General features: G+C 47.1%; 1 protein-coding gene across 1 annotated transcript in view; it reads right to left on the bottom strand.

Annotated features, from left to right (window-relative positions):
* Positions 1-5,450: 5,450 nt before the first annotated feature.
* Positions 5,451-20,349, bottom strand: part of LOC123021054 — a 61,129-nt gene continuing 46,230 nt past the window's right edge. Inside the window, exons 12-14 of the mRNA XM_044425449.1 lie at positions 12,105-12,863; positions 9,200-9,329; positions 5,451-7,000 (exon numbers count right to left, since the gene is read on the bottom strand). Coding sequence (XP_044281384.1) covers positions 5,940-7,000; positions 9,200-9,329; positions 12,105-12,863 — 1,950 coding nt within the window. The 3' untranslated portion in view covers positions 5,451-5,939. The remainder of the gene's footprint in view (positions 7,001-9,199; positions 9,330-12,104; positions 12,864-20,349) is intronic.

Genomic DNA, 20,349 nt, shown 5'->3' on the forward strand with positions numbered 1-20,349 from the left:
GACAAAAGGAAATTGTCAGCTTTTTTCTGTGGCTTCTGTTTGTTATAATCTCTGTGAGCACATCGGAGACTATTTTAATCTTTTACCGGCTATGTAATTTTATGCTTTTGCAATGACTCTCCACATGTCTGCCGTGTTTATCAGCAGATTCATTGGTTGACAGCAAAACTCAGCAATCAGATCCACGTGGTCAGTAAAACCTTCACATTATGGGGAGTAGTTGTGGCCTTGTATTGCCCATAAGGCCTCCGGCAATTGTGGTACCCCCCCCCCCCAAAACTTGGGTGCTGCCTTGCTCTGAGGACCCTTCAGGTTAGATGCTGGGGAGCCTGCAAATGGACCGAATGTGTCGAATTTGCACGTGCGGTTGATGTACACAGTCACACAGCATCCTTCAACCAGCTTGGCGCATTAACTCCCCTGCAGTGCCTCTGGGCTTCTAATGGTGAGGCTTACCAGTCTCACAGATACGATGAAGGAATTTCAGCACAACTTTTCGTAAGACTTGCCTAGATGGGAGCAGAAGGGGGAAATTGGCAAATGCAGCCGTTTCATCACTGTGTCCAGCCTTTGGCCAAATCGGTCATTCTCTGGCGCTAGTATCCCCCGAAAAAGCTGAGGTCACTGCAAACCCAACCAATTCCACAGCTGCTTTAAAAGTCATCCTAGGCTTTATCTGCCAAGGAGGGGGAAATTAACTTAACAGTTTACTGAGCTGAGCAGGGTTGAATTGGAGTCTTCCTGACTCAGGACATGGGGATTCCAGGACAAACCTATTCGGCAGTAACCACTGATCCCCACTGCCCCACAAAACACTTTGAGGGGCACAGTCCCTGCTGCAGCTGCCTGCTCTAACCCCAGGAGGCGTTTCTCTGCCTGCAAAGGAAGGTCCAAGAACTTCCATGGCTCCTAGGAGCCCTCCCTGGCAGGATGGGATTTCTCCCTTAGGATATGATCCAAGCTCTGTGAGGAATCTGCATGTGAAGATGGAGGCCGATCTGCAGAACTCAGTGCAGAGTGCAAGGCTGAGAAGCAGCGATCTCCACTGCTGCTCACCCTGTGCCTCGCGTTTCATTTGACAGACACGCTTGGCTATCTAGATCCATCAGTCTCTCTCTTTAGTTTGATTTTTTTATATACCACCCCATTCCCCTATGCACCAGTCAGTTTGCAAGAGATGAAAGCCAGCAATTCAAAATTAGACTAAAAACAAGCATACTCACGAAAACTAATCTGGGAACTAAGCTGGGAAGGCTTGTTGGAAGAGATACACGGTTGGTTAGCTCCCTCTGGAATCTAATCATCTGGGATAATCATCTCTCCCAGCAGGCTGTTTCCTAGTTTAGGGTGGCCACTGAGAAAGTCCTCTGTGTAGTTGGTATTAATCTTGCAGAAATAAACTTCAGAAGATTATTCCCAGCAGACCTTAGCAGACTAGGTGGAATAGGTGAGCAAAGGCACTCCTGTAGGACTCCTGGACCCATTTTAGAGGAAGTGTCCTGGAGAGGGGTGCTGTTCTGCTGTTGTCTCGGCCTCCTCCCCTCCCCACCAGCAGCACACCCTTTTTCCTCCTCTCTGAGGTTGATTTCTGACCTCAGAGAGGCTGAGGTTTGGCTGCAGGAGCAGGGCAGGAACTCCAGTCAGAGATCTCAGAGCTGGGATTCCAAATAAATTCTGCAGGCAATGTCGGGAGGCTATAGGACTGCACCCTTTATCAGTTCATGTAAAGGGAATATATACAATCCACTAAAATGAGGGCAGATTTTGCATCATCAATTCAAATGGAGACTTGCAGGAGACTGGAGTTTGGAAGGGCAGTGCTGAAGGAACAGATCACCCAGGGCGAGGACATTCCACTGGAGGCGAAGGCCAAGATCAGCTGCACTCTTGCGTTCCCAATCACTACAGTTGGGTGTGAAAGCGGGACATGCAATTGGTAGGCATGTCATGAATGGAGCTGGCTGGAGTCGGGGGTCAGACTAGATGGCCCAGGAGGCCCCTTCTGACTCACTCTATGAAAGTTGGGCAGTGAAGAAAGCTGACAGGAAGAAAACAGATGCATTCAAAACATGGGTTTGCAAATACCCTGGATGGACAGACAGAGGAACCAGGGACCAAATCAAGCCAGAACTTTCCTTAGAAGCAAACATACGGAAACTGAGGCTGTTGGGCTTTGGGCTCCTCGTGAGAAGGCAGGATCAGCTGGCGAAGACCATCATGCCAGGGAAATTCAAAGGAAAGAAAGAAGAGGAACTTGTGAAGGATGGACTCCAACGAATCCACAGCCTCGAGTTTGCAAGACCTGAGCAGGGCTGTCCAGGATCGGACATTTTGGAGGGCACTTGGTCATTGGCTCGCCGTAAGCCAGAGATGATTTGATGGCACGAAACCACAAGGACAAGGTAGGCAACAGATAACCCTGCAGGTATTGGGTACCACTGCCTATCATTCTTCACCGTTGCTTAGGACTAGTGGGAACTCCCGGCCACAAAATACCTTTGGGTTATTTAACTGGATGATGGCCCAGCCAATCATTATTCGACCATTTCCCCTAATTAGTACAAAAGCAAGTCTATGGCAGATGCCAGAATTTGAGGGAAGGACCCAAAGGATGAAGAGAAAGGTGTAGAAAAGGGGCTATGAGAGGAAGACAAGTTTGTTTTCAGCCATGGTACCCACCTTGTGCAAGCATTAAATGGATTCCCCACCCACCTTGACACAACCTTGTGTATGCTCTGTCAGCTTACTTATAGTTCATAACTTAAAAACAAAAACTCTCAATCAGCTGTTTTCAGGGATTCTGCACCCAGCCCTTGGCTGTCTACCATGCCAACAGCTAACCGTTAAGTCTCTGCCCCAAACTAAATACAGTTGCTTGTTCCTACATAACAAGTTAAGAGTGATGTACCACATACAGAAAAACATGCCCCTATAACAAGGGTGGGGAATTTGTGGCCCTTCACAGGTTGGACTAGAATTCCCATCATCCCAGACATTCAGCTAAGCTGGCTGGGGCTGATGGGAGTCAGCACCTAATGAACCTAAAGGGATCAAACTCAATTTGAGAGAATTTCTCAAGGACTACATTCTGGTGGGAGGCGGGGCTGAAAGCAAAAGGGGCGGGGCCAGACCATCAGCATAGCTTAATTTAAACGCTCCTACCAGGAGCAGTGTTAGGGGGTCCACCGGGGCTCCGACTCTCTGGAGGGTCCTCTGCCCCCTCTCTGGGGGGTCTTCTGCTCTGTCCATGGACATGTGCTGAAATAAAGCTATGGGGACATCGACAGTCTCTCCTGAACCCGATCCTCCTGAATTGGTTGTCATTTGCTCACACTTCCTGCTAATTCCCTTTCCTGAAATGCCTTCTTCTCCCATCTCTACATCCCTTTTGACAACACTGGTCTACACGGAGAAAGCCTCGGAAACGAAAGTAGCTAAATTTTACCAGAACTGGGTCACTGACAAAGGAAAACTAAGCCCTGAGAATGAATTGGCTCCAGTTTCCAAGATACAGCTTCAGGTCAAAATTGCATCGAAATAATTCAAAATTACCATCTTTATCATCATCTAAGTCTAGAGAATGGGGGTCTGGTGGATCTGGAATTTGCAAGTCCTCCCTACGGGGTACAGAACGCAGTGCAGGTGGAATGTTTGGCTATTCCACGGTCCACTTCTTTCTTGAGATCCCTTTTGCAATTGGGGGAACCATGGAGGGTGGAGGAGGGCTTTCTCAGCGGTGGCGCCTAAGTTATGGAACGCGCTCCCCAGAGGGGTTCGCCTGGCGCCGTCGTTATTTGTTTTTCGGCGCCAGGCGAAGACCTTTTTATTCAAGCAGCATTTCAAATGTTAGTATTATTGAATTTTTCTGGCCAGGGTGGCTTATTTTATATTGTATATTCGTAATTTATTTTAATGTATATATTTTAAAATGTTATTTAACTTATTTGTTGTAAGCCGCCCTGAGGCTTTGGCGAATGGGGCGGCATAAAAATGTTTTAATAAAATAAAATAATAAAAATAAAAATAGCAGTCGCCACTATGATTGGTGGGTTCCCTCCGCACCACTGGGATGGCGAAAGGCGTAGACCTTTTCTTCTTGTTTAGCCAACGATGCAGAGAAGTTGCACATGGAACACAGCCATAATGAGAGGCCCACCTCTTGTCCTGATCCCCCATTTTGCATCCAAAATAGAGGTGGGATGCCTTTTTGACCACTGCTGTCAGACGGCACTTTTGAGATGCAAATGTAATACCACAAATATAACAGAAGTTATCTGCATTGTTTACACAGTTTGGAGGCGTCTTGGCTTCTGAGGGAAAATATCACGCAACTGTTCCTTGGAAATGTTAGGCAATGAGACTTTTGCAAGCCACCAGATGTAACTGTATGATGCGTGGATCTGACCAAGACAAATGCACCTTGCAATAAAAGAACAATAAATTAGTTAGGTAATAATCTTTAGTCTCAAAGTGAAGATAAATGTATACACTTCCACGTGGTAGCATTTTCATTGTTCTACTATACTTGCTCGGGAAGTTACGAGGCATCATGATCATCGGACACCTCCCACCCTTGGAGGCAAATATACTCACCTGTGTATAAATCTTTATTGCAAAGTATCTTGAAAACTTTAGCCAACCAGCACCTTTATCATCTGTTTTCTAATTCATCTAATCAAAATATGAAAGAATTAGCACATTTTATCTCCACAGTCCATAATTTCCCAAAATTTGTAGACCAGTGTAAGAGATATGCAGATAATACCACTCTACTGACAGAAAGTGAAGAGGAACTAAAGAGCCTCTTGATGCGGATGAAGGAGGAGAGTGCAAAAGTTGGCTTGAAATTCAACCTCAAGAAAACTACGATCATGGCATCAGGTCCTATCACTTCCTGGCAAATAGATGGGGAAGAAATGGAGGTAGAGACAGATTTTATTTTCCTGGGCTCCAAGATCACCGCAGACGGGGACTGCAGCCAAGAAATTAAAAGACGCTTGCTCCTTGCGAGGAAAGCTATGACAAATTTAGACAGCATACTAAAAAGCAGAGACATCACCCTGCCAACAAAAGTGCGTATAGTCAAGGCTACGGTTTTCCCAGTTGCAATGCATTGGTGTGAAAGCTGGACCATAAGGAAGGCTGAGTGCCGAAGGATTGAGGCCTTTGAATTGTGGTGCTGGAGGAGATTCCTGCAAGTCCCTTGGACTGAAAGGCGATCAAACCAGTCAGTCCTAAAGGAAATCAACCCTGACTGCTCTTTAGAAGGCCAGATACTGAAGATGAAACTCAAATACTTTGGCCACCTAGTGAGAAGGAAGGACTCCCTGGAGAAGAGCCTAATGCTGGAAACAATAGATGGCAAAAGAAGAAGGGGGCGGCAGAGGATGAGGTGGCTGGATGGGGTCACTGGGGCAGTGGGTGTGAGTTTAAGTGGACTCTGGGGGATGGTGGAGGACAGGAAGGCCTGCAGGAATGTTGTCTGTGGGGTCGCGATGGGTTGGATGCAACTTTGCGGCTAACAACAACAACACCCTCTTACTGCTGATGATCCAACCCCGAAGACCCAGGCCAGCCTTCCCGATGTCAGCTTTTAAGAATGATTCTGCGTGGATAAATGGCTGGGAAAAGCCCAGAGACCTTCTGCTCTTGGGTGGTATAGAAAAGAGACAAGTTAAAACAATGATGACAATGGGAACATAAATGTTTTCAAGCCAGGACACCACAAGGGTGCTCTGCAGGCTACACAGTATCAGAGGGCCACATCTGGCCTATGGGTGTGAGGTTGCACACTTCTGGTCTACTCTACCCCACTGTGGGCACACCAGAGAGAAAGACCCTATGGGCCACTGGCTCAGCACATGTCTAAACCCGCACTCTATGAAGTTGCGACGAGTCACCTGAAGCTACATCCGAGCCACTCCTGAAGGGACTGAGCTTTAGGAGGCATCGTTTGGCTCTTCCTCCAGCGAAAGGATGTTGAGAGCTTCCCTGGTGTGGATTTTCTGATGTCTAACAAGGACAGCTCGGTGGGAAAAGCTCTTCCCGCAGGTGGCGCACTGGTGTGGCCGCTCCCCCGTGTGGACCTTCTGGTGCCGAATGAGGACGGCCCGGTCACAGAAGCATTTCCCGCAGGTGGCGCACTTGAAAGGCTTCTCGCCCGTGTGGATCCTCTGGTGCACCATCAGAATCTGCCTCTGGCTGAAGCTCTTGCCGCACTCGGAGCAGGTGTATGGCCTCTCGCCCGTGTGCACCCGGTGGTGCTTGACCAGCTGGGAGGACGTGTTGAAGGATTTGTCACAGTCCGGGCATTTGAAGGGCTTCTCGCCCGTGTGGGAGCCCTCGTGGATCATGAGGCTGGAGCTGCGGCTGAAGGACTCGCTGCACTGTGAGCATTTGTACGGCTTCTCCCTCGTGTGGACTTTGTGATGGTTGAGAAGCTGCGTCTTCCGGCTGAAGCTTTTGTCGCACTCCAGGCAGTTGAATGGCTTCTCACCGATGTGGATCCGATAGTGCCGGGTGAGATCTGAGCTGACGGTGAAGCTCTTCCCACACTGTGAGCAGGTGTAAGGTCTCTCCCCCGTGTGGGTCCTCTCATGCGCCACCAGGGTGGACTTCAAACTGAAGCATTTCCCACAATCTTTGCACATGAACGGCTTCTCCCCAGTGTGGGTTCTCTGATGTGCAACAAGCACTGTGGTCCGGCTGAAGCTTCTCCCACACACGCCACAGACCTTTTCTCCCCGGCTTCGGCGCCTTCTCTTGACAACAATTGTTTGATTCATTTCCCCACTTTCTTCTAAATATGGCAACAAGGCATCCGCTCTGGGATCTAGGCAACTTTTCCTTCCTTTCTCAGACCCCTCCTGACTCGCAGAAGCTTCTCCATCTTCCTGGGGCCAAGGGAGAGTTCCCCAAGGGGTCCCACAAAGTTTCACTGTTTTTTTCTTCTCTAACTGGGGTTTCTCCTCTTTGCTCTCTGTCATCCACCCATCACCTGCTGGAAAACAGAAAATGACACTTGAGAAGTTAAACCCTAAAGATGGAAAATATCATCTATGATTATCCTAGCAAACAAACCCGACTTTGCATGGGAAAATAGAGAAGATTTTCATCAACCCAAGTAACCACAACTGGTAGATGATGCCACAATAAACATGCCAGGCTTAAACATTACATGAGACTCTTTATTGCTTCCCGGAAAGACAGAAATCTCAGGAAAATCTTCTGCGTATGTCGAAAACTGGTGTTCAGAGATTATGGGTTTCAAAGAAGGCATGAGAAATTATAAACCCTAGGTCAGAAGTTGGAAACCTCCAGGGACAGAGGGCTGCACCGCTGATGCTAAAAAGCACCAGTTTTCCAGGTTTTTGACAAAGCCATCCTGTTCCTTAATTCCCCACACCTTGTTTTAAAGAAAAGCTGCCTAGCTTTTCAGATTGCTGATTCTTTGTAATGACATTTCCCTCCTTCATATTATGTAACCTCGAATCCAGCCGTGTATTGGTCCCTTAGCAATGTATGAACTAATCAAGCCCCTGGATGGATATAGAAAATGCTGTTGTTTAGTAAAAGAGATCTGTGAACGTTGGTCTGCTGTGGACTGGCATGTATGACCTTCTTTCATTTTTAATCCTTGAATGAATGTATGCAAAGAGGTGAGCTCTTGTATAACCCTGGAGGAGGTACTGAATCTCAAAGCTTCTTGTAATGACCCAGAGAGAGTTTGGCCTGCAATCATGAAGAGAACACGATGTTTTCACAAAGAAACTGTGGTAAGGCACCAGAACATGGTCCAGAATCTAGATTGGGTGCCACAGGAACAAGCAACTATAAAGACAGCATGGGTTTTTTTAACATAAGAACAAGGCCAGCCCAAAAGCAACTGGGAAGTTTGAGCAGGAGGACTGAATATACCGGCGCACATCAAGCTGTTTGCACAGAGATATCTGCCCACAGCTTCACAGGGAAATGGGTTTAGGGAAGAAGGGAGGGCTAGGTGAGCCCCGGCTTCCAGCCCCCATGAGTTCTGGGTCTGCCCTTGCCCTAGGAGACTAGGGGGAGGACCAGGGGAGCACCCACTCCTTACCCTATAGGGTCTGAAGAGTCTGGGTATGCTCGCACCACAAGCAACGCTGCGCAGCTACCACAGTTCGTGGTTCTTGACCATGATCTACCAGACAATTAAGTGGTTTCTGCTTTATCATGGTTTCTCTCATGGTTTTCGTCCTCCCTGCTCAGTCCTCCAACTGTTGGCACATATCCCATCAGCCGCCATGCCTGAAATTCAGCCCCAGGATGCATCACTCCCTGCCTCTTCCTCATTGGTCCCCCCGCAGTTGCCACTCTTTCCAGAGGACTCTGTGGTAGTTGCATACCAGGACCATGGAAACCATGATCCTGGGTTCAGACACAGCAAGTCAAGGTGGCAGAGGAACCACAGAACAAACCATTGTTTCTTTTTGTGGGTTTTCAAGACCAAACTTGCTGTGAAGAAATACCAGAGCTAGGTTCAGACAGCACAACAGACCAACATGGTTTGTCAAGTTGTCTGAACCCAGTCTGTATCTTTTCTGTTAAAAGAACTGAGAGTTTAGGTCCACATGGGACATCAAAATCAGTGCACAGACAAGGATGAGGGTCGGTCTGCTGAGCATCTTTTCAGAGAAAGTTTGCCTTTCGCATTTACTGTTCTTCCAGTCCCATCCTTGTTTTGGTCCCTAGCTTTGTCTTATCCGTGGCTGGATTATTGTTTGGGACCAGGAACTCTGTGGGATCTGAAAATGTGCGTATGCTAACCCTCAGGGATCCACACTAGCAATTTGTCCTGCGGTGTTTCCATTTGCTGGAAAATTCTTGATCTGCTTTTCTTCTTCTTGGGTCTTCCCTCCGCACAGTAAAATGGAGTTCAGTAATAACATTTAATTCCCTTTCTCTCAAATGTGCTGTGTCTCTTATCCCCACTCCAAGAAGATTCTGTGAAAACTGAGCATGATCAACTGAGGTTTTCTGGTTGGAATAAAAAGCGGACATCACCCCTCCCTCCCCCTGCAAAAACAACCAGGGAAAAGCATGTGGCACATGGGTTGCGTGTTGGCCATCCTGATACGTGACAGGAAGAGAGCGGTGTGAGAAAAAGCCATCTGGGGTTCGCAGGGCCGTCAACACCGCACACATGCGCACGCAGGGAAATCCTTACTCTGCAAGGTGCTCTCGCCATCTCTCTCCTGGCTGGCCTCAGAGGAAAGTCGCTTCTCTTCGGGGATGAATGGAGGGTGCTCTCTCCCCTTGAAGACACCCAATGCCCCTTCCTGCACCAGGGCCGAATCCTGAAACAAGAAACAGGGTCCTCACGCAAGGAAATGGAGCAAAGCCAGGCGGGCTTCCAAGAGGCAGAGGACGTCTCTTGGCTCTTCCCCCTTTTTTCGCCTGGAGCAGCGTTCTGGGCAAATACGAGGAAATTGATCCATTTCCCCCAAGCGCTGCCCTGGAGGCCATCCTGTTCGAAGGGCCCAGCTTCTAGAACCCTTCAGCAGGGAGCAAAGAGGAGAGAAACACCACGGCCAGCGAGAGAATTTTCCAGTCGTGAACTGTGGAATCCAACCCACTTTCTTTTCTTAGCAATTATTACTTACGTTATATATTCCGTGCAGTGCTTTAGAAATAAAACTTTTTCAAATCAGTCGATCGGATCACCATGTTTATATGCCACGCAAACAGAAATTTAGTCACGTAGAATACAAAGGGACAATCACAAATGCTGAATCAAAACTAATCAAATGTCTGTTTTGGCATATTTGGGCCGAAAAGAGTAACCAGTAAAGTACTCAGTCAAGAGAAAAATGCTGGGAATTGTGTGACTTTTTCTGTCCAGAGACACATAGGATTGTGCCAACGTTGTATTCCTTCCGGCGCCAGGTAAAGACAATTTTATTCAACCATTATTTTAATAATCAAGGGGTTTAGATGTTTTACAATTTTTTCTTTTTCTCTCTTCACAGTCACATTTTCTATTTTTTCCTTCTTTTTCTTAAGTTCATGATGTTTTTACATTGTTTTAATAACTGAGGTTTTACATTGTACTTTTATATATTTTGTAAGCCGTCCTGAGCACTTGGCGGAAGGACAGGATATAAATGCTTGTGACTGATTGATTGACTGATTGATTGATTGCAGCTAGCATAGAATTCCATGCATATTTAGACGGGAAAGAAAATTCCCAGCCAGCTTGACTGGGAGTTGCAGGGCTTTTGTCTACCTAGACAGGCATAACTTTGTGGTCTAAATGCCCTTTTTGTGTGGCCATTGGAAGATTCCAAGAGGCTTCTGGGATGCAGAAAGGCCTCCCTTTAATGACCGATACAAACAGGCAGGAGTGGATGGGGCAAGGGCGTTGCTCAAATAACACAGTCCAAAATTATTTTGACCTTTGTATATTAATACTACAAACTCATTAAAGTTACCCTAGTAGCATACCTCTACTCTGGCATCCATGTTCACACAGTGGCCAATCAACCGCTTTGAATACTGGAGAAAGCAGGTAACCATGAGGACTAGCAGTTCTCCCTTATTTAAGCAGCTGGTATACACACGCATACTACCTACGCTCTAATTCTATATGTACAGAAGCCTCTTTGAGCCATTATTTTATTTTTATTGTATTTTAATATCTGTTTTATGGACTGGTGTCAACTGCTCAGAGAGCTTCGATTGTGGGATGGTATAGAAATGAAGTAATTATAATAATTATAATTAAATTATTGAATTTTATAATTCTATTATTAATATTTTACATCTGGCTCTGAGTGGTAGACCTTGTGGCCTACTAGTTCTGCTATTAAGAACTAGTGTTACCTAGCAGTCACAGCAGTGGGTTTGGGTAATGCAGATTCTCATCAACACTCAGCCAAGGAGCTCACTGGGTGACTTTGAGTCGCTGGGCGACTCTTGACCCGGCCTACCTCACAGGGTTGTTGTGAGGCTAAAACAGAAGTGGAGGGAAACTATGCAAAATTATTTCCTCGCAGAAATAAAGGTGGGCTATAAACAAAATAAATACAGGAACACAATACAATAAATAATAAAGAAAATAGCATAATTAAATATAGCCATCAGGTCCAGTAGGTGTGGATAGCCTCCTCCTCCTCCATGGATTTATCCAAATTTAATTGCCCAGGAAGCTTTGGCTATGGGGCAATATGGAAATGAAATAAGTAAGATATTCTGTAACTGGCTTACAAAGATCGACCTTGAATTGTTAAGGAGTCTGAGCATAACATAAAAGGGCTCCAAGTTTTTGTCTCCATCCTTCACCGTGCTCCCAAGCCTGTGATCCTCTGACTCCCAGACTGGGCCCTGTCCTACAGGAAGACCGATACCTACACACCCTTTCGAGCAGATTTACCTCTCTTCACCCAAACTGTTATTTTCGAATGCGGCTGTTTTTCATATGCCTTCTGTGCCTTGCTGTCCCATGATTCAGGATTGTGGGGTGTGCATAGGATGTGGTAAAGATGAACCCCCATTCCCTGAGCCCCAAAGGAGTCCTCCAGGATGGGAGAGCCCTTGTTTCAGCTGAGATGGGGGGAACCATGGGAGCAGATCAGCTGCGCGATGGTTTGTCCCTGCTGGAGGCAAGGGCATACCCATCTCCTGTCATGGTACCCATCACTGCAGCCTGTGACAGCCAATTTCACTATTTAACCACATACTGTGTGAAAGAAAGCTTCCTTTTATCTGTCCTGCATCTCCCACCCATCAGCATCACAAGGAGGACCCTTTCGGGTTCTCAAGGTACACAGGAGAGAAAAAAATGTCTCCCTATCTGCTCTTTCCATAAGCACGATCGTTTTGTACACCTCTAGCGTTTCTCCCCTTAGTTACCCTGTTTCCTAGGCAAAGCGGCCCAGGAGATTTGCATCTTTCCACACCGGGGAGTTGCTCCCCTAAATTTCCTGGAATCACCCATGAGAATCACAGCATCATAAAACAGGAGAGCTGGAAGGGGCCGGAAGCCACCAGGTCCAACCCCTGCTCAGTGCAGGGAGCCAAGTGAAGCCATCCCTCTCAGGCGGCTGTCCAGCTGCACCATGACATGTCCTCACCTCCAGTTCTGGCTGCCCGGGGCCTTGCCGCCTTAGTAAGAAGTCTTCTGCCAGGGCCACCGCCTGGTCGCAGGTCCGAGGGCAGCCGGTCTTCACCCAGCTCTGGATCTCCGAGGGCAGGATGGCCAGGAACTGCTCCAGGATGACCAGCTCCAGGATCTGCTCCTTGGTGTGCCGCTGGGGCTTCAGCCACCGGTGGCAGAGGTACCAGAGGCGGCTGCAGGCCTCGCGGGGCCCCTCGGCCTCCTGGTAGCGGAACTGCCGGAAGAGCGTCCGCTGCACGTCCATGGCGGCCGAGTCCTCTCTCCAGTCGTCCTCCATCTTTGGGGCATCCATCTTTGCAGGGTCTCCTTGGGCTTCTCTAGTGAGCTCAGACAGTTCTCTGGAGCTCTGATATGCATTAGCCACTCCCTCAAGGGAGGCCAGGAAACCCTTATTATTCCCCCAAGCTGGAGGTCCAGGCAGCTGGGGGCTTCCCCACCCTGACTGTGGGAACTCTGTTCCTTCCTGGGCATCATGGGATCCCAAACATTTCACCTGCCTCTCACCTGAGTCGCCTGCATCATGTCCCGGGACCTCCATCTTTAGAAACCCTTGGTCATTCTCGGCTTTGAATTCACGAGGAGCCCTTCCTACTATCTCCATGGCCACCCCAGGTTTGAGGTCACCCTCCCCTAAATGTTCCCTGGCCTTCATCCCCTGCTGCAACAGAGCCTGGAGCTGCAGACAATCCCTTGCCATTTTCCCCTTCTCAGCAGCCATTTTGTGTCAGATTTACCTCAGGACAAGATTAGAAAGAAATGACGGCTTTAACTGGAAGGGCCACTCTGGCCTCCTAAAAGGGCTGTAGACCTGGCTTAACTACCCAGGCCTTTGCTGGGTCCACAAAATCCACGGGGCATTTTCGGTGGTGTTGGACAACTGGCATCTCTAGGCAAAAATGCAGTGTTTCATGGGAACAGCTGACCAGGAGGGCTCATCCTGTGAAAGAGAAAGTCATTCGCAGAAGGAAAGGTTAGAATAAGAGACAAAGGGACATTCAAACTTCAGTATTTTGGTCAATCAAAACATGCACTGTGCCTTCTCAGGTGGGAACAATACCTAACTGTCTGCCTTCCTCTAAATACACCCAGGTGACTCCTATACTCCTCCAAGGAGGCCCCACTGGTCCTTCCACAACCTGCAGAGGGTGGCCAAGTAACAGCAGGCCTTCTTGGTGGTGGCACCAGTCCTCTGGGGCAGCCTCCCGTTGTTCAAGAAGCCGCAAGTGTGCAGAGCTTTAAACGTTTCTTGAAGGCATGTTAATTTATGCAAGTCTCCCCTGCCTCACGGTGGACTATGCCAATGCCCTAGTTTATTACTGCCTTGTTATAATGTTTTTAAGTATTTTTGTTTTGATCGTGCTTTTTAAAAGATGATAATGCTAGAAGTTGAAGATAGAAGAAGAAAGGGAAGACCGATGATGAGATGGATCGATTCCATAAAGGAATGGAAAGGTCTTGTAAACCCAAGAAGGTCTGTCAAGGTTAGAACATTTTGGAGGACTTTCATTCATAGGGGTACCATAATTTGGAGACAACTTGATGGCACATAAATGTATTGCTTAAGAAAGATGCATGTGTTATGAAATTCCAAATAGAACCACTGATGCAAAATGTTTTGGGTTGCCTAGGAAAACGGCATCAGGTCCTCTCACTTCCTGGCAAATAGATGGGGAAGAAACCGAGGTAGTGACAGATTTCATTTTCCTGGGCTCCAAGATCACTGCGGAAGGGGACTGCAGCCAAGAAATTAGAAGACGCTTGCTCCTGGGGAGGAAAGCTATGGCAAATCTAGACAGCATACTAAAAAGCAGAGACATCACCCTGCCAACAAAAGTGCGTATAGTCAAGCCTATGGTTTTCCCAGTTGCAATGTATGGCTGTGAAAGCTGGACCATAAGGAGGGCAGAGTGCCGAAGGATTGAGGCCTTTGAATTGTGGTGCTGGAGGAGACTCCTGCGAGTCCCTTGGACCACAAGGTGATCAAACCAGTCATTTCTAGAGGAGATCAACCCTGACTGCTCTTTAGAAGGCCAGATACTAAGATGAAACTCAAGTACTTTGGCCACCTAATGAGAAGGAAGGACTCCCTGGAGAAGAGCCTAATGCTGGGAACAATAGATGGCAAAAGAAAAAGGGGGCGGCAGAGGATGAGGTGGCTGGACAGAGTCAGTGAAGCAGTTGGTGTGAGCTTGGGTGGACTCCAGGCGATGGTGGAGGACAGGAAGGCCGGGAGGAATGTTGTCCATGGGGTTGCGATGGGTCGGACGCGACTTCGCAATGAACAACAACAAAGGGAAACTGAGTTGTACCCTGGATGATTGACAGGCAAAATTTTCTAGCATCTTTCGTAGTGAGTAAATCCAGTACAATCTACTCCAACTGCCTTTATGTATGTCTTTCAATATTGTGAGCACTAGTGCTATTTTTTTTTAAATCATCTTATGTGAAGCCTTGAAAATCACATCTGAAAGGCAAGAGAGGAATATTTCTCAATTTGGCTGGATTGAATTTTTATCCCAAGCTTCCCCACAAAAGAGTCCAGGGCCGTTAGCAAGCTATAAAAAACTCAATACCACAGTTAAACAACATTACAAGCTAAAAATCACAAAAGTATAATGCATGACAACCAAACCCATTTATGGAATTAATCTATCCAAAAATAAAAATAAAAAGGGTGATTTCCTACATACATCTCAAGAGCCTGCGCAAATAGGCCTTGATCTAATGCTTCAGCAACAGTAGTGAGGCAGACAAACAAATCTCTACACCAAGAGATTTCCAGAGCTAGGAGGCCACCACCAAAAAGGCCTGACCATATGTGGTTTTCCTAAGGGGGAAAATTTTCTACAGAGCCACACATTTTAAATACTAGGATGGTCAGAATTAGGAAAGGTAATCTGTAAAATATCAGTATTTTGAGCCAGTGCAGTGGCACTACCGATCTGTAATGCCGAAGCTCCTTTAACAGGGATACAGGGGATTAAGCCCTCTACAGCAGAACTAGGGTTTTTCCACATAATTTCATTCAGACCAATCAGCTTAAAAGGGAAAAAAAGAGAGATTTTCTTCACTCCCATTCATTTACCTCTTCTAGCCCAAAGGCCAAATTCAGTTTTGGAGAATAACTCCAAATCCTCCAGAAAAGCATTTCAGCATTTTTGAATGAAGAAAAAAAAACTGCACAAAAGCTTGGAAACCACCAGAGAATGCCAGAATTTCAAAAATAGAATGATTATTGCTACTTTTTTTCATCGCTAGTCCACCCAATAGCCAAAACTCTCTCAGAGGGTTACAATACTGCATAAAACATTACAATAAAAACAATAGAGCCAGTGTGGTGTAGTGGTTAAGAGCATGGGACTGGGACTCAGGCGATCCGGGTTCGAGTCCCCGCTCAGCCATGGAGCCAACTGGGTGACTTTGGGCCAGTTACAGACTCTCAGCCCAACCTACCTCACGGGGTTGTTGTTGTTGTGGGGATAAGATGGAGGAGAATGATGTAAGCTGCCTTGAGCCCTTTGTAGGAAAAAGGAAGGATATACATCGAAAAATATAAATAAATAAATAAATAAATAAATAAATAAATAAAATACCAGTAAAGATCTTAATCCCAATAATTCAACTGTAGAACTATTTCTACTCCACCAGGGAGGAAGAGAAAACTGGGAAACCACCAAATGACAGAGGTTGAAGAAACGGCACTGGGTCACACTGGAACACCGGAGAGAGACACTTTGCTACCAAGTGGGCCAGATTTGGTCCACAGTTCAAAACCTCCAGTTCTGAAAAAGTGGTTCTGATATTTCGCCTTCGTCCTGGACCAAGGGAGGTTCCAAGCGTCCACAAGGAGCTGTCCGGACTTGTCATGGTACTGAATTCCTGCAAGGGGAATCTTCTAGGCTCAATCCTAGCAGAGGACTGGAAAAGTTTCTGAGGAAGGCAACAAGGGTGATCCAGGGACTGAAAGAACCGGGCATGTTTAGCCTCGAGAAGAGAAGACTGAGGGAAACAGAATGTTGTCATTATGTGTCATCATGTTGTTTTGGACCTATGGTGACACAGAAACAGCGAGTCAGAAGGGGTCTCCCGGGACATCTAGTCTGACCCCCGGCTCCAGCTGGCTCTGCTCATGGCATGTCCCTATGAATGAAAGCCCTCCAAAATTCCTCTCCATGACAGCTCCATTCGGCTGTGATATGATGGCACTTTTCACATCCTTGAAAGGCTGTCACACAGAGGAGGGCCAGGATCTGTCCTCAGTCATCCCAAAGTGCAGGTCATGGAATAACGGGCTGAAGTTACAGGAATGAAGATTTGGACAGGAAGAACCTTTGGACTGTTGAGTGGTAGGACAAAGGGACCCATGACCCAGGAAGGTGGTGGGCTCTCCCACACCAGGGACATTCAGAAAGAAACTGGGCAGCCATCTGAGAGGGATGGTTTAACTGGGAGCCCTGCACTAGCAGGGGGTTGGACTCAATGGCCTTCTAAGCTCCTTCCAACTCTAGGATGCCATGAAACCAAGGTGAGAAACCCCATTTGGACAGAAAATAAAGTTTACAACCAATTAATGCAATCTTAATATTGATTCCTCAATTAAACCTGGAACATGAATTGATTAAACCTTACCAGAATATGCAAATAGAAAACCCTACAGTTTTGGAGAACGAAAGATCAACAGTTTTTCAAGGGCTAGACTGGAGAAGGCCCCATCTTAAGATCTTCTCCTCATATTAGAGACAGAAAGGCTCTTTTGTGAGAATGAAAAGGGAGTGCATTTTATCAGACTGTTCCAGCTAGCAGCCAACTTTATAAGTGCTTATTTTAATAGCAGGTTTTAAAATGCATTGTTGAAGTAGGGATGTTACCCTATGCATGTTAAAGCAGGAAACAATCCTACAATCCCGACGGCTGGGAATACTAGGACTTTTGACCTTTTGGCCTACGATAATATTTTGCAAACTGAAGATATATTTGATGGATGATATTGCAGTCAGGTTAGTAAAAATAAGGTTAAGGCAAGTGAAGGCAGCATATGTCATTTGAGAAAGCCGAATTGCCAGTTCTTCGGTTTTCTAGACATGTAGCTGTAACATAAGAAACATGTAATCAATATCCCAGTTTTCCCAACTTTGGGTCCTTGTCACATGATGTTGGACTTACAACTCCCACTATCCCCAGACAGTAAGGACAAAGATTTGGGGGTGATGCGGTTTGTCGTCCAACACTGTCTGGGAGGGACCCAAAGTTGAGCAATGACTGGTAGTTGCAATGGACATCAGAATTTCATTAAAGGCTCTTGAAGACTCTACCTCTGGGTGTGCTTGAACATGCATGAGATTTCAGTATCTAGACAGCAGGGAGGGCATTCGCTGGATAAATGGGCACCTCTTTGAGTCAAGAATTCTGTTCATGCAAACATAACATGTTTGGAAGGAAGTTATAACCTTGGCCTCTGACTTCCATGCTAGCTTTCCACAAGCAGGGAGATGTGTGTCCTTTTCTTGAAAAGCAAATAGTCAATGGAATGGACTGAAAGTTATGGAATGCGCTCCCCAGAGAGGTCCGCCTGGCGCCGTCGTTGTTTGTTTTTCGGCGCCAGGCAAAGACCTTTTTATTTAAGCAGCATTTTAAATGTTAATACTATTGAATTTTATTTGGCCAGGGCGGCTTATTTTATTCTAATGTATATATTTTAATTGTTATTCTCTTAATTTATTGTTGTGAGCCGCCCTGAGGCTTCGGCGAATGGGGCGGCATAAAAACGTTTTAATAAATAAATAATAAAAATTCAGTGAGCCGTTCCTTCCATTCTCTAGTGACCCGGTCCCAGAATGCCTGGCCTACAGAAGAGCTGAGGCTTTTCCAGCCTGAGAGCTGGATTCCACTTTGGAAAGGTTGCCGTAGGCAAAGCAGTGGGAGCAAAACACCCTAAGTACTACTCTGTTTTAGTTTAAAGAAAGCTCCTCGGCCTGTAACTAAGCCCTAGGAGAAGAATTTCAAGCTTCGAGAACGGGGGAAACGGCACAAAAGCAGGAAAACCACCAAACGGTTGGTGGTCAGAGGAAAAGGGGCAGAGCTCACCAGTAAACTCTGAAGGGCTGGGCTCCTTCTGGGCTCTAGGTTTGGCTCCATAGCACAAATAGGTGCACCCCATGTTACCATGTGTGCATTATTATAATTATATTTATCATTATTATTATTATTATTATTATTATTATTTTATTATTATTATAACATTTCTATGCCGCCCCTTGCCGAAACCTCGGGGCGGCTTACAACATGATAAAATACATTGAAATACAATAGTACATAATAAATTACCATTAAATATAAAAATACATTGATTTACAAATATAAAATTAAAATTATCAGTATAAAATAAAAATATAGGAGGAGAAAGAGAAGGAAGAAGAAGTTGCCCTGGCCAGATCATATGTTTTAACAATTGAAATGATGTTTAAATAAAAAGGCCTTTACCTGGCGCCGAAAAACCAGTAACGACGGTGCCATAATAATAAATACTTATACTTATTTCATATCTACACTGCCTCATAGCCAAAGCTCTCTGGACAGTTTCTGAACATGCCCATTTCCTCTTGACTCCGAAGATGTGATCCTAGAAGCACTTTCTTTGGGGTAAGGCTCATTGCACTGAATGGGGCTTTCCTCTGAAGAATGCCTAAAGTGCATTTAAGCACTTCCAAGGATTCTGATCCTATTTACATTTTATTCATAATCCCCCACTTCTTATCTCTGAGTCAGAGTGAGGGAGAAGAGGCAGAATTCATACTTGGGGTCTCTTCTGCATTAAAGAAATCTTGAGATGCAATTGCAGGCAAATCTAGGCAGAAACAGGCCGGGAAAATGTAGGTCTTTTTCTGTTTAAACTTGCCTAGGATGGTGCTCTTAGGAAATTAAGCACACATCCATCTGTCCATTGGTTTCTTCTGCAGTTATTTAAAAATAATTGTAAGGAAATTTAAATTGTGACTTTAATATGTTTGCATCAATTAATTAAGGAACAAGCAGCCTGAAATTTTAGAGATACACAGCTGGATCTAAGAAGAGGTTTTCTCTCTTCCACACACATGTGCGCATGTCCACCCACACAGAGGAGAGGATGCCTCTTCTAAGAGGGTATTTGCCCTCTTCCCATTCCTAGCTGGACCTGCATTAAAACTGTTTTCATACACTTTTTTCTAACTCTACTTTTCAAGTAAACGAGGGGCACATTTTTAATTGGTCAAAAGCGGTTTACACGATACAATCCCAGGCCAGTCTACGCAATCGTCACGTCCACCAAGTTCAATAGGGCGCCTTCCTTGCGCATATACAAGACTGGATATGGGTTGCACCTGGCCTCCGGCGATGCTGGCTGGGGTTGATGGGAGTTGAAGTCCCCAATGTCTGCAAGGCTGCGTTAAGCTCCGGTGGGCATTTCTCCAGGCCCGCCAGCGGCTTCCTTCCCTCACCGGCCTCCTCTCCATTTTCCCCGCCGCCAACCTCCTGCCACTTGCAACGTGCGAAGCGGACACAATGGCAAGGCGGACCCGAACCACAGTTGAGCGTAGCCCGGCGCCCTTCCCTCCGTGCATCTACCCAAACTAACGCCCGCCCGCCGGTGAGATCCCATAATCCCCGGTCACCGGCCCTGCTGGCTGGGGCTCATGGGCGCTGTAGTCTGGAAGGCCCTAGGCAGGGACGGGCGGGCCATGGGCGGATTTAACCAGGACATGCGACTCTTACCCAGCACGCGCGGCCGCCCGGTCTAGTCTAATCCAGCCCAGCCTAGCTAGCCCAGCCCAGCCCAGCCCAGCCCAGCCCAATTCTCCTCATTCTTTGGATATTGCTTAATAGCGTAACCAGCGCAAGGAGATCTCTTTGCCCGCGCCGGGGCCCAGGCGGTGCCGCCGCCGCCGCCTCCTTGGACCCGGGCAGGGCGAAGCCGCGTGCACACAAGCGTCTCGTCTGCACACTCACCCGAGGAAGCCGGCCCGGCCCCGGGCCCCGGGCGCCCCCTGCAGTTCCGTCCCCGGACCGAGGCGCGCACGGGCAAGGCGGGCCGCCCCCGCCGCGATTCCCGAGCCAAGAGCCCGGGGCCGCGCGATCCCCGGCAGCGCAGAAAGGAGCGGCGGGAGACACGCGAGCGCTGCCGCTCTCACGCACAAAAGACACGCGCAGCCGCGGCGCCTCCACGC

Source organism: Varanus komodoensis, unplaced genomic scaffold (genome assembly GCF_004798865.1).
Source record: "Varanus komodoensis strain SLA01 unplaced genomic scaffold, ASM479886v1 scaffold154, whole genome shotgun sequence".
NCBI classification, from domain to species: Eukaryota; Metazoa; Chordata; class Lepidosauria; order Squamata; family Varanidae; genus Varanus; species Varanus komodoensis.